The 15,491-nt window shown below is 36.9% G+C and overlaps 1 protein-coding gene across 4 annotated transcripts in view; it reads right to left on the reverse strand.

The window, feature by feature from the left end:
* The window catches only part of CLOCK (clock circadian regulator), a 39,574-nt gene extending 26,765 nt beyond the window's left edge, over positions 1–12,809 (reverse strand). The window contains exons 1-4 of one of the 4 annotated variants that reach the window (XM_061472638.1): positions 12,760–12,809; positions 3,438–3,548; positions 923–1,013; positions 294–353 (exon numbers count right to left, since the gene is read on the reverse strand). In XM_061472638.1, the coding sequence (XP_061328622.1) occupies positions 294–353; positions 923–969 (107 nt within the window). In that variant the 5' untranslated portion in view covers positions 970–1,013; positions 3,438–3,548; positions 12,760–12,809. Of the gene's footprint in view, positions 1–293; positions 354–922; positions 1,014–3,437; positions 3,549–9,319; positions 9,566–12,759 lie in introns of those variants that run through there. The other 3 variants (XM_061472655.1, XM_061472630.1, XM_061472646.1) reach the window with 3 other exon arrangements.
* Between the last annotated feature and the right edge of the window lie 2,682 nt (positions 12,810–15,491).

Raw genomic sequence — 15,491 nt, forward strand, 5'->3', positions numbered from 1 at the left:
TCACAAAAACACCTACTCTGTATCTCAGGCACCATTTCTGAAGAGTGGCGTCCTCCTTCTCATAGAGGTTTGCAGCTAAGCCTTTGGATTAAAGCACCCTATTCCAAAAATACAAATCACTGAACCACAGATACGACACACAGCGCATCTGAATAATGACAGTTAAAGAAATGCTGTTGAATAACATGGTTACTTATAAAAGAATCACATTTTTACTGTTTAGAAATCACCCCGGTAAGTTCAAGTGTAAAAGTATATGACATTTCTTAGCTTTAAATAACTTTAAAACTTACCTTTTTGCTTTATCTTTGTCATCTTCTTCCACCAGCCCATCAAAAATGCTTCCATCATTTCTGAAAGAAACAAAAGGAAATAAATGCTTTTATTGTTATTTATTTCAACTGGGTTTAAGTTTCTGTAAATTTGATGCAAGTTTAATTTCCTGAAGTCTCAAAAATGGAATTACACAGAATACTAAGGACAGATGCTCACCTAAACTGCTAAGAAAGTCCAGCTCAAGGAATCCAGTAGAAAACTTCCCAACTATTACTTTTCCCTTGATATAGGTGAGTGAGTCACCTTACTATCATCTGCAGCATCACTAATTGTTTAAATGTATTTATTATCCTTAATCAAATATTTAATTACTAAAAAAAAAACAAGTAAACATTAATAATCAGCTCAATTTGTTCCATGACTGAAAACAAGTAATACATTAAGATCCATCTCAAACAATAACAATCACTATTTCCAATGACTACAAACCAACAAGTCTAACAACTATCAAAATAGCCTTGTCAAAAACACCTACTCTATCTTTTGCATAAATTAATATTCTTTATATATTAAGTGTAATAAAAAGGTTATCAAAGAAAGCATTAAAGAATAATTTCCCCAAAACTCTCAGTATTTATTAACATACCTGTCTGCAATGGAGCTCATTTTATGGGTGCTTATGGTAAAAAACATAACATAGCACACTTTAGTCTTGTGGTAGACATTTGTACGTTTGCCTATAAGAGAAAAAAAAAAAAATATCAAGATGTGACTCTGGAGGAACAACCATGTTCATTAGAGCATACTGACGTTTTCATTTGCCTTATAAGCTGCTCTTACCCTCTCTTCCAACCTTCTGCTCTGCCCTCCTACCTTCTCTAAAGCAGTCTCCGTTACCATCATAACCTGGACTTTGATATCTTGTTTTACATGAAAGGGAGTCCAAGAGAACATTGTTTTATTAAATACCACAATAAATAAGTCTGGACTAAACCAATACAAACCTTTTTCTGGCTCTGAAATCAGATACAACTTTTCATTTTAACTTTTACCTAAAAGAATGTCATAATGTTGAACATTGAACAGATGTAAAATACAAACCTCAGTAGTAATACATTTTATTTAGACACTGTGCAAACAGAAAGCATCTGGGATACAGTATTTTACAGCTATAATTTATTACTTTTTTTTTTCTTGAGCACACTGCTATAATAGACATTTGAAATCAACACTAGATTGAGATTTCCATACTGTGAGAGAGTTAGGTAGCCTGGCCCTTTCTTAGAGAAGTTACTTATTCATTACGAAGTTTCAGCAGGAAGTTTTTGGTTTTCCAGCTGTACATATGATTTTGAATCAAGAACGTGAATGAACTTTTCATAGTGAAAAGAGGAATATAAAATTAAAAGAAGTATTTAATTCAACAAGTACCTACTTTTAGGTACCCCAAAATTACAAAGGTTACAGAAAGGCTGGAAGTCAAACATAAACCAACACAATTAAACCCTTTTCTTTGGTATAGAAAAGTCAGCTGTCAGAGGCTGCTCAAATGGAGCAGCAAGATCATTGTCAGTGATTAAAGAACAACTGCACACAGCAAGCTTTATACCAGCTGAACATGCAGATCTTTGGAAATTTTTACTATGCTATAAACCTAATAGTAAAAAGGCATTGCACTTATTTCAAAGGAGGTGGTTTTAGTCACTTCAGTGACTCATAGTTTCTGAGAAGGAAAGATCTGTTTGTATCTGAGAGTCCCAGATCCAGTGGAGCTTGCAGTGTTAACACAAGGAATGTGGCAGCAACTCCATGATCCAGATAGTCTGCAAAATGTTCCAGGAAAATCTTACCCCGTTTTTTTTTAATATATGGGGAAACTGAGGACAAAAGCTTATGTTTCAACCAAACTGTCTCAGTCTACAACAGTCACACACTATGCAGGTTTGCGTCACAAGACTGGTATTTTTCCCCACAAAGTTTCATAATTTGAGTGCAGCAGGAAATTAAATGGAAGAGCTGGACTGCAGCATAATCTCTCTGCAAGGTACATTACAAGGTGTGCACGAGGTTTTGCCCAAATGCTCCATAAGACATCTTACCCATTTTAATTAATACAACCCAACTTTGTCTTGCCTTTTTTCTTCAAAACCTAGTGCTCTGAAGAAACACTGGAAGCAATCGATTCTTTCATTCCAGTTCTTCAAATTAACAATTGCACTGGCCATACTGACAAATTAAATCCCCCAAATTAGCTGGCAAAGTTTTATGAAGTAGTGGAGTTGCACTATTTAAAAATCAGCCAGAAGGCACAAGGAAAGTAAATTATGAAGTGTTTGTTTGAATTTTTGTCAAAAGCACACAACAACAGAGAGGTTGAACACCAGTAAAAGCAAACTAACATCACTGGCATGGAGCTAAGTTTAAAATCAAGGGAACAAACAGAAACCTGTTTTCATGTAGCTTATATAGTATGCACTAATACAGGTATGCACTAATTACACTTTTAAACCTGTGTTAATTTTTAAACAAATTGGGTACCTAACATTATAGGGATCAAGAGTAATATGAAATTTATAAGCAAATGATATATTGTTCCCTTAATAAGCAAAAGACATGTACAGCTATATACAGAAAACTTTCACCTGTGACATAACCAACATCTTCATTATGCAGAATCAGAATCTAAAAGTCAGTATTTTTACTCTAATAAAGCACTCAAGTTTCTAGAATTCAACAAAATGATTCACTTGTTACAGCACACATACACATACAAAATATATATTCTATGTCAGAACTGGCAACTTTGATTTGGTATCCAAGACAAGTAGTTACTAGAACTTAAACGACTAGAGGAAATGTAGTGCATTTGTTTCTCAGTTTGCAAGGTCTGAGATCCTTCTGCCTTTGCATCCAAATTTGCAAGGTGCTGAACATTCTTAGCTCTTATACATGCCAATGGATATGACTACAGAAATAATTCCAATGAAACCAGTGACATTTAAAGCAAACACTACAGAAATCAAGGACTATGTCCATTTCTAAGATCTAATTCAATCATGTTCTAGAGAACAAAAGACATTACTTAACACTGCTACTCAGCCCTTTAGTGTTGATAGCTGAAACCCATAGGAACCTTATTAATTATAAGAATACAATTTTACCTTTTACACTTCAGAAGTTGTTAAAGTGTGAGGTTTAGGGGTGAAACCTGGTTCCTTTGAAGCACAATGTGGAGTTAGCTGCTCTCCTCTTCTGCAGAAAAGCATTAAATTCTGAACAGTAAAATAAAAACAAAACAACAAAAAAGGAGAGTTTTAAAAATCAGCAAGTTCTTACACAGAAGCAATCATTCCAACAAGAGTAATTTATAAACTGAGTATTTTGCTTATCAAAAATATCCCAAACATTTCACTATCCAAATTCAGCTTGCTCTAAAGCTCTTCTCCTGACACAATTTCACCTCTGCTTTAAGCTACTGCTTTATGCCTATCTTCATTATTATCTTTTGAAATTACACACCATCTGCACTTGCTACCTTCGAAGTATATCTTCACACCATTATTAAACACTTTTTCTGCTGAAACTCTTACTTCAGCCTCTCCTGGCTTTCTCACTTACATCTTCTCTCTTTAAGACTCCAGAATTGCCACTCTCAGGACTCCAGAATGTATAGAATGCTGCTGCTGGCAACTATAGCAAAGTTGCCCAGCTGCATTATTGCTACTCCCTCAGACACAGCCATTAACCCTTTCTTTCAAAACCCACTTCAAAAACACTTTCAAGAATGTCTTCCAAACGTGCTTCACAAATGCAGTTCTTCCATTAAAATCTCAGCATAAGTGATCACCAGCTTTCATTATATCATCAGATTTCATTTATAGTTTCTTCCCTTGAACCATGTTTCTTTTAACATTTTTAAGTTTCATGAAATTATTTTTTTCTCTCATTTTTATCCCGTATCTATTTGCCTTGCTTACTGTTCTTAAAATCAAATATATTCACTACAAAATGTACCTGTACCCCTTCTGAAAAAAATATTTTCAAGCATATTAAACTTTAAAAGTGAAGCTGGGATCTAAAATATTACGCCTATGCTACTCTTAAATTCATTAATGGATTGTATAGAAAACACCAGAATTAGAAACTGATTAGAAAAGTTAATTTTCTCCTCTCCCTGCACCTAACAGAGGCTCTTAAGTGGTTAAAACAGAGACGCGAATATTAACAAAAAAAGTTAAAGCACAGCAGAACAATCTGCCAACAGGAGAAAAACAATTACAGCATGATTCAATGAAGCCACTCGTTCTTGTCTGGCCAAATAACCTCCTGGCCCATTGACCTACTTTTTTAGGTGCTTACAGCCTCCTCTCCTATTCTGTTTTGTTCCGTTTGACAAGTGCAAACATTACTAGCGACAAAGAGTCCCATGGAAGACTAGGTTACAGAGACTGCAACATGAAACCTGTGTTTTTAAAGCCCTTGCAGTCGAACAACTCTGCCAGCTCTCACCCAGCTCCTAACAGACTTCTACTGAGGAAAATTTAAGACCTCATCTTTGCAGTATGTAGAGGAGTATTTTTTAAAAAGAACACAAACACTTAAGACAAGCAACACAGGACTTAAGTACAGATTTGCACTTAAGTACATATTTTATAATGTCTAAAACAGAATAAAAAATTCCCAGAGGGTTTTAATGATAATTTCAAAAGGAATTTTCAGATGGAGAAAAGGAATATGTTTGGGTCATAAATGAACACAAGCAAGCTTAAACCAGACCCAAAGGAAAGCTATCACAGTGGAAAAGCTTTTGTAACCAAAACCACACAGATCTCTAACTCAGTAGAAATGGCATGCATGTGAAAGCCAGCAGAAAGGTTAAGACGCCTGCAAGCCAGTATTGTCAGCCACAAGTGCTCAAAGGTCATGGGTCTGCCTCCACAATCCATGAGGTTTACTTAAATACAAAGAATTGTGTGTATTTCTCTCTAAATACTCTATATTTTGTACATATTCTGTGCATGTTTTGAAACTTCTCTGCAGCTAAGGTGGCTAGAAACTTACTATCTTTAAGCAATTTGAGGTTCTCAATAAAACAGCTGCTGCCATGGATATACAAACTCCTAACACATAACATTGCTCAATCTGCACCAAAATCACAAAAACTAGTAACACTGAAACTTCTGCACTATGCTGACTTTTCACTCATGGAGAGGCAGGAAGTTACTGGGTGCCAAGCTATTGCCTGGCCAAAGACACAAGGCTGTGAATAAGTCACAGGGTAAAAAGCCACAATCCAACCTGAGGTAATAGTGAAAAGTTCACAGTCTGGTAAAACATTCTGTTTTAGACTGAAAGAATTTAGTAACTTCTGTTTAATGTTATCGTCAGTGCTGGCATGCATGTTGGCCACATTACTTCTTAGAAACAAATTCAAAGACTGAACAGTGGAATTCCACTACAGTCTTGCTCATGACAGATGTTCTGTCAAGAAAGGGCTAAAAAATGGATGGACAATAGTCACTGAGTTGCCTGTACTTAATTTTGTATACAGTCAGTGATTGAAACCCTTATGCTTCCAGCACTTCACCTTAATGTGAACATTGCTAAATACTTTTGAGGAAGAATCAATATTGCCCTTATATTGTAAAAAAAAATAAATATTTTTATATAAATATCTTGATTTTCTAAGTAATATTTTCATTATTTTACAGATTACACCCCTCATACAGAATTAGTGTGAGGTGACATGTATTAGCAAGACAAAAAATGTCACCCAGGAAAGATCACAGGAAAAAAAAATACAAAACAGTACAGTTTTCCAGCACTACAGTTTCTTCATACAGAAACAGATTAACTTCTTTAATACAACCTGATCTCTGTGCCATAATCCTATTTTGCCAAGGGAGCAAACTAGTTATTATAATCACTGAGGATTAGCTTTAGAGAAGATCTTGTTTAAAGAATCAAAATCAGAGCACACCCATCTGCCCTTCCACAGCACCTGATGCCCCAGCAGAGCTCAGGCGCTAGTTGCATACCACAATAAGCAAGCCAAGGAGCCAAAAAATCACACTGTGTGCAAACAGCTGAGCCAGAACCTGATTCCCAACAGAAGCACAACACCAAAAGCTCTATTTATACAGATTCTGAGGATAATTATAAACCTTCTTGATACTCCTTTCTAGGTATAAAGAAACATTTGCTTCTGATAATGTGGATTATGAACTTCTGGGGTTTTACTCTACTAGGACATTACACCATAATGGACAGGCAGAGGTCCATCCACTACCTTATGCCCAGAACAGTGCATCACTATCACTCATACATTCCATTTTGCTCTTTGCTTCAGAGGTTTTACCTCCAGCCCAACCATTTTTAAGTTTTTCTTCTTTGGAGGTGGGGTAAAAGGGGAAGAATTTGCTTTGGTTTAGTTCCACTTTAGCAACCATAAACTTCTGTAGAAAGCAAGAGATCTTTAGACAATTGAGCCATAACCTGCTCTCTAATCAGACACAGATTGGCTTAATGTAACAAGTTAACATGTTTCAACATCCTTGCTCCTTTGATTGCAATGGTATACACATCAATGGAAAGCAAATTAGGGTAACGACTAATTGATCAAAGGCTAAAGTTAAAATACTATGTTTTTAAAAGTGACATATGTCTCTTTCATTTTCTACATCAGAATCAAAACCAAAAAACAAAGCGTAACAAACAAAAATACCTGAAAACTGGGCTGAAAAGAATTTCAAGAAATGCTATCCAAACTCTGCAGCTGAAAAGGTTTTTCTGGAAGTAGTCATATTATTACCACCTTTTCCCTACCATGTCAACAAATTAACTGTAATTTCGGTTTGTGCTCATGCGGAAAAGCTGACACATCCCAGAAATGTCTTTTTTTTTTTGCAGATAAACATGCTATAACAGCAGGCGTACATCTTCACCTGCTTCACAGAAGAGAGCAGGAGAGGGCTGCTTCTAGCACAGGCATGCACTTCATCCCAGATGGCTTTTCATCACGAAAATTTGTGAGTGGACAGAATAGCTTACTCTGGCACAGCAGCTGGCACAGGTCCATTACTTTTGCAGTGAGTAGATAAGGACAGTGTGCAATGTGAAGAAGAAAGGGCAGCAGGACAGGTAAATGATGTGGGTTGCCATTATCAGAGTAACTCATCCAGTCTTAAGTCTGTTCCTGAGTGACTTTTGGGGACGAGGGTAAGTCCAAGCAGTCTATAGGAGAGATGAACTGCCTGTCAGGAGGCCTGTTGTGGTAGTGGTCAGAGATATCACAGATTTAGTGAAGTTATAAGGCACAAGAAGTGCATACTATTTTCTCACAGATCTACTTTTACATAGTTGAAACAAACAGCAGCAGTTGGAACAGCCTACAGATAGATAACTGAGTGGGAGACAAGGTAGCAACCACAGAGGTAAAAAGAGGTTAAGTTCTTAGAACTCGTTTGTCACACAGATATGTGCTTGTCTACTCCCTGCAAAGGTAATGGACCTCTGCAAGATGCTCTGACAAATCTGGGTAAGTCAATGTAAATAATACCTCCACAGAAATATGGATAATGAGGATTAGAGGAAAATGCAATTCTCTCCTGCATTCTTCATGCATTAGACTCTCCAGCCATCATGAGGTAACTTTGCTCTGTAACTTGGGACTGAAGGCAGCTTGTAATTTCCATCTCTATCTCATGGCTAAACACCGCTGCCCACCACTCCTCTGTTCCCGATCATTTGGGCTGATTTCTGCTTGCCCAGCTGTTCTGCTGCCACCTTTCCACTTTTCTCTGGAGTCTGCAGCTCTTCCCCCCCCAGAGATGAGCGCACAGCTCTCTCCCCAATACAGTGCAGCTCTCTAATCAACAGCAATGAAGATATGTGCACGAAAGCTGTAAGAAGACTGAGATTCTTTGCCTAGGCTATACTGGAGACTGGCCCATATACCCCACTGATGTGGCCTTTGACTTGCTGATTTGACTTCTTAGCTTGTCCTCAGAGTTGACTGCTCACCAGGAACTTGCTGGCAATCTGGGCTCTTGTCTGAGCCTGGCTTTTAATAACTGGCCCTTGGCTGTGGGGTGCTGAGGCACCTACCAGGCTTTTTTTCCCTCCATCCCTTTCTGGGCTGCCTGTGTTATTTTTGCCTTCTAGGATCGAAATTAATTACATCTGGAGACAGCTGACATGTTGTTTACGTGTCTCCTTCAAATAATTAACAAAAATCAAAACTAAGTGATTATAATACTGATATTCATAGTTCATCAGTAAACACATTCCCTGACTCAGAAAATCATAAAGGATAATAAAAAAATAGTACAAACCTAACTAAGTTTGTAAGATGTATTTGAAAGACAGCATTTAATATCCTGACCATAAGAAACAATTGCTATTCTTCTGTGTATTCTCACTTCAAGTATTTTCTCTCTCCTTTGTATTCAGTTCCTTACTGGAGATCCCCTTCCTTTAAGAACAAAGCCGTAAATGTGGCAGAAATAATGCTTGTAAATCCTGCGCAACTAGCCTGTACAAGAGAAAGACTGTGGCTACATGTTACAGTTCCACTTGTGCCCATTTTTATAAGGCTCCACCCTGCTTCTTGCCACTCTTCCTTGGCTCTCACTGGAGGTGGCACTCCTTCAGCTCCGGCCACACACAAACAGATTCATGAAATGATGTGTCTAAAAGAACCCACACATCACATGCTTTTAAGAACAATCTTTATTGTCTTGCTTCTATTAGAAAGTGTGGCTTCGTGTACCTTTGAAAATTGGCACAGCTGAAGAACAGCACCCCTCTAACAAAAAAGAGCAGGAATCTCTTAACTACATCTGCCACTGCTGGATCTGTACCAGGGAACCATGGGTTAGATGTAAGAGTATGCATCGTATGTGCACATTTAAAATACAATTCAGCTCACAGTCAAGCCTGGTTGAAAAACACACCTACTGCCTCCTTAAAATGTGCTTAACAAAAACACCCCAAAACCAACTCCAGTATTTCACATCATGGGTTTTAATCAAAAGCAGCTAACCTGTTAATGTTACAATTCAAAACTGAAAATCTTCACACCTCCATAAATTTCTGCTTCCTTTAATGGAATCCTGGACAGAACCAACATGCAGGCAGCCAGCTCAAGAACAGATCCTAAATTAACGCTCACAGTGCTGCAGAAAAAGGGGTACAGATGATGTAAAATCTGGAGAGCCTGCGATTCTCTCCCGCAGGAGGCATCTAAACTTGGTATATTTTACAACAAACAAAAAATCCCCGCTTCCTTCTTTCAGGTTCTTAAAAGGATATGAGAAGGTAGGCAATTTACAGAGGTTTATGAGTCCAAAAGGGGAAAAAATACCAAACAGGCATGCTCAAAAAGCTGAATATTACTGATAATCCCAGAAAATTATCTGCTGCATACATACAGCTTTCTACAGAACCAAATTACCAGACAAAAACCAACCAACTCTTGACGATTTCTCAGTATTAACTGAAATATAAGAAAAAAACTTCAAAATAGGGTACCAAGATATCTATCCTGGAGGTAACACCACTTTGAAATGTGTCCATCTAATTGTCATCCAATTAACATTGTGCATATTTATAAAACAGAATATTAACAATGTTAAATGCTTTCTATCAGATAGCTTAAACAATTTGTCAAAAATGGTGTGTCACATTTTCCTCAGAGCATAAACAACACCAAGAATCCTCTTAAATCTCACCAGAGAGGAAAATTTTACTGAACATTTTATTCCTACACTGAAAAATATACATAGGAAAATTCACCAAGAAACGAGACAGATCAAAGAATTAAACATTGCTCCCCCACCCCCCCCCAAGAAGAGGGAAGAATGTCTAGATACAGAAAGTACACTAATTCTTGAAAAATGTCCTGGAGAAAATTAATTATCAAATTAAACAGACATAATTATTACACATCCAAAACAAGATAACAACAAGTAAATTTTTCTTCCACTCTATACAAAATTTCTGCTTGGTGCTGATACAAACTCATGTTTAAATTTAGAAAATGAGGCTTTACATTTATTATTACTGCAACAACACTCAGCTATCCACTACAATTAATCTTGCAGAAAACATGAACCTACATGTTAGGTGAACCCCTTAAGTGCCAGGCTTCTAGAATGCAAATGTATCTTGCGAGTTGGGGAAGGTAACCAAAGAGCAGTTTTTGAAACTCACACAAATTAGTCTTTCCAAAATTCTATCCTAGGCCAGAAAAATTTACCCAGTGAAGATTTATTAACTTTTATATCCAAATGAACACTTTGTACATAAAGAGTACTAACTAATCTGAAAAAACATTCAGTCAAAATTTCTTGCTCTGATCTCACTATTGCCTTCTAAAATCTTCAGAAATACAAGAAGTCAACAGATGGCCAAGAGGGTCTATAAGAAGTTAAATTATGCAAGTTATTTCTGCACCAAATGCCTTTTCAGTCTATTTAGGAGAATTTTTAAGGATACAGCTATAAGTCTTTAATCAATTTTGTTTCCTTTATGTCACCTTACTTTCTAAGGGACACCCAACTATTTCATGTAAGCAACTTATTCCTTTAAGACAGCATTAGCTAGCACCTCCAGAAACATCTTACTGCTTCTCAGTTATGCATGCATTAAAAAGGCGTGGAGGGGGCAGAGAAAGCAGCAGGACATGACAGACAACTCAGTGAAATGAACTCAAGGGGGGGGTTGTTTGTTTGTTTTCAGTTTGTCTGGTTTTTGTTGGCCATTTTGTTTTGGTTTCTAACAGGAGACAGACTTACTCCTAACTCTTGGACAGGATATTCACCTAGAATGTGGGAGAAACAGACTAAGTACGTCCTCTGACTCAGTCTGCAGATGAAGAATTACCACGTAAGAGAGCAACGCCAATATATACATAGACCATGCAGGTAACTAGGTGGCTACAGATACTAGGCATTTCACACCCTGTTATTTATATTTGCAAACACTTTCACCAAACTCCTTAGCCAAGGCAAAAGTTTTCATAACGTTAGCCTTTGACCTACCATTTCCACAACCGTAAATTCCCTCTTTTCTGCTAGCATTAGTATGTGTGACCACACACTCAACACAGCCTAAAACTGGTCCAGCCTAAAACTAACTGAAATACTGTTTCATTCAGCTAAATCAACTACATTTGTTTCACCATATGGCTGCTCAAAAGCTGTGTTGGCACAGGGGAAGGGGAAGCAGTGAATCACCAGGTTAGACATCTTTTGGCAACAGTGCCATTTCATGCTGACCTACACTATGTGTTAAATTACAACCAGAGAACAAAATGAGGAAAAACAAGATTCACATTTGTGCTCAAAGAAACAAGCACCATAGGTACTACTTGAGAAGTCTGCTTCATATTTAAATGAAACATCTGTACTCTCTCCCATGCACTGCTGCAAATGAAATTTCTGGACAGAATGAGCTTTGTTTATATACACCGATTCAGATTTATGGATCAGCTTCTGGATATGAAAGCAAAACCAGAATTCAGCCTTAAAGCCAATGGGAAATACAAGCAAAATATAAAGCACAGGAGTATAAATACCTGACAATGTGGCTAAGTAGTTATCAACCTATCTATCAAATAAGATGTTAATGAGCATGAACTGCAACTGTTTTAAGATGATTCTCAGCACAGATACTTATACAAGGGTATTCACCTAAATAAATAATATGTAACTAAGACAATTGAATGAAAGAATGATTTATACCCACAGCAGCTATTTATAACTCTTAGAATTGCACAAGTGTACTAAATGGACATAGATAAAAAAAATTAGTACAGTTGCTAACAGCAACGCCCAAGAACAAGTGACAGGTGTTTCAGAAAGCAAGTATTTAATCTGAAACTCAATTACCCATCTCATGCAGAAATGCAAACATGTAAATAAAACACTTTACAAATATTTAGTGATGGGCTTTTTATTTTTTTCAAGTATACTGCACAATCCTTGATTGTGCAGCTGTGGAAGTGCTTCTGATGCTCACATTTGTCAGTGCGGGTGACTCATGCACAGCTAGATTATTCTGTAAAGCTTTTGTGAAGAGTGGACTGTTTGACTGCCTGAAGAATGGAGTAGGCACTGCACTTCACTGGAAAGTGTCTTCAAAAAGAAAGAAGTAAGACTTCACACTCACATTTCCCTGAGATTAGACAGTAGGAACATTTTAAGCTCCAACAGTGAAACACAGTACAAGCCAAAAATTACAGAACAAGCAGCTCCTCCTCCCTGCCTCCCCCATCCTGCACATCATCCTGGAGACCAGAAAGTGGTAACAAAAGAAAAAAGAATGCAGCAATAGAAAAACAGAACAAAACGGAATAAGGAAATGCTAGGGGATACTAACTTCAGTGTATTCTAAAAAGATGCAGCAAAACACACTTCTGTATGAGCATGCTTATTGTTACGTTCATAAGATTAGCAAGATTTAACAGAAGACAAGACTTACTTTTAAAAATTCTAGTGTCTGACAGTGGATCTTTCAGGCTTTCCTCCAGTTCCTACCTGTTACAGAAACAGCAAGCGTACACACTAAATCTCAGTACTGCAGTTACAGAATTCCAAACCCCTGCATTGCAATACTCCTCAATTTCAGTTAAAAACAAACAAACAAACACTGGAGTTACTCTTTTAACTTTCAATATAACAATCCAGACTCAACTGGGATTACAGTGATGGCAAAACCAAGACACAGGACACATCCTTCATACTACACAGGCAAGAAGTGCCTTAACAGGAGAGGGGAATCAAAAAAAAAACCAAAACAAATTGAAGTTCTGCAATTGGTACAGAGAGGAAATGTCTTTACGATTGTCTTGGCTAAAGAATGGACAAAAACAAGGCAGAAAAAGTTCACTTTTCTTGTCCCAGGAAACTCTTTGCAAAATACTTCGTAACCACTTTCGGGATAGATGTTAGGTATCCTTTCACCACCCTACTATAAGCAAGAATCAAAAGGAAATGGAACATCAGCCAACATTTAGTCAATAAATGGACTTGCTCAGACAGGAAGGATGGTGCATTATTTCAAAGAGGATAGTACTACTTGAACCAAACAAAAATATCAATGCAGAAAAAAAAAGCATATAAAGTCAACTCTAAAGTACTTTTACTGTAATCAGTCTGCATATATATCCTTATTTATATAGAAATAAAAAAGGAAAAACATCTTTACTTAAGTATGCAAGTACTAGATTACTTAACACAGAACACTGAATTTCTGACTGTTCAGTAAACATTGTTCAAAGGAAAATTGTAGTTTGAAGCAGTACTGTACATTTAAGCAACTGGTTTTTAGCATTCCGTTTCTAAAACATTATCAATTTACACAGATACCAAACTTGTTCAAATACTTTTCTCATTCACCTGAGCAGCAGCAGCATGCACTCCTCCTTTGTGGCTTGCTACTGACACAAGCAGAAAGTTCTCCCGCTTGTGCTGACTTAAGCCAGTCCAAGAAACCCACTGAATTCACCTTCTGAGGGTGACCAAAAAGCAGCAAAAGACCAACAAATTCCTTGTCCCCACAGATCAGTGTGCTCTTCAAAATGTTGGGCCCAGTCAATTTGACTGTAAATTCAGTTGTTTATTTATGACGACAATACTACTTTTCAAGCATTTGGAATATTTACATGAAGGTTTCTATGACCCTGCAGACTAATTCAACACTCACAGCAAAAATTCCATCATTTACTACTCCCCCAGCTCCTTCAAAAATCTTTTATGATCACGATATTGAGTGAAAGACATAAAACACAACTGAGAAATCTCAAAGCAAAGTTTCCTTAAGTTTTGTTGCTACCATGTGTGAGACAAGAATTTTCAAGATTAGGTTATGTAGGAGAAAAAAGTCACAAATTCAGCTTCTTTTTGTACTTTGGGGAATTCAGATTCTGTCCTGACACTTCCATATGAACTTTAAAATTTTCAAAGGAATCCTCTAAGTTATGTGAGAACTCTTAGTCCTTTTTACCATATAAAATACCAAAAAATTGTATCAAGTACTACTCACTATATCTGCATGACTTTAAACTCTTTCTCTCAGCTTTTTTCTTTTTCACCACTTTCCTAGCTTTTCTTTCACAGAATGATCAGACTGCACTATTTCTATCTACCATAACACATGTATTGGTATGCTTACTTCTTGCCCGTCAAAGCCTTCTCTGCACTCTCAAGTTCTCATCATCTCCCAGATTAGTACCACCATATTTCATCTGCAAACATTTAGACCCTTCTCTTCCAGGTCAATCCTGAAGATGCTAAAATTAGTACTGGTTAGGACTGCCACCAAAATTAGCAAGTAGGATCTAGTAAAAAATCAAGTTGCACTAGATGTATTTTACAGTTAATATCTTAAAGCAAATAAACACCCCTTATCAGCTCTTTTCCCACTTTATTAATGGAACCTGACTTAATCATCTAGCACTTAAGTCCTGAAAAGTAACATTAAAGAAGTATTTATAAAAGCATTACAGCTTTTTCAAGTAATATATCAGTTATCAAAAAATAAAGCTATAATCAGGTTTTATTTTCAATGGCAATTCTATTCTGCTCAGAATACTGTGAACATAGTTTCAATAACCTAGGATCTTGCTAGTAGCCTATTTAACACTGGTATAGAGGAATGGGATTTCAAAAGTTATCAATATTTACAGGAAATCCTGGAACTAATATGAATTATATGTTGAGGCCAAAGGCTAACAGGCTGTTGAAAAAAACTGTATTCTATTTAAGCATACATTAAGGTTTGAAGCAGTTTAGTTATGCCTAACACACTAAAAAATATACAGATAGAGTGAGAATGAAATACTTCAAGTAAACAGTGAAATATAAGACAAGGTTACCTAAAATAATGAGGACTCTTCATACCTTGGTGGCTTTTGACTCCCAACAAACTTCCTCTTAAGTTGCTGTATGAAGCCGCAAGGTACTAAATTCTGACCTTTGATTAATGCAATAGGTTTTTAGAACAGCATACAATTATTTAGGTTGGAAAAGATCAAGTCCAACCATTAATTCAGCACTGCCAAGTCCCCCACTAAACCATGTCCCTGAGTGCCACATCTACACATTTCTTAAATACCTCCAGGGATGGTACTCCACCACTTCCCTGGCCTACAGCTGCTCTTTAAAAAAGGATGATACAAATTGAATGGAGAGATGCTTAAGGCTAGGAGAATA

This window comes from Pezoporus flaviventris, unplaced genomic scaffold, assembly GCF_033815535.1.
Source record: "Pezoporus flaviventris isolate CSIRO_AGI_PZ_B2104156 unplaced genomic scaffold, CSIRO_AGI_Pfla_v1 ptg000002l, whole genome shotgun sequence".
NCBI lineage: Eukaryota > Metazoa > Chordata > Aves > Psittaciformes > Psittacidae > Pezoporus > Pezoporus flaviventris.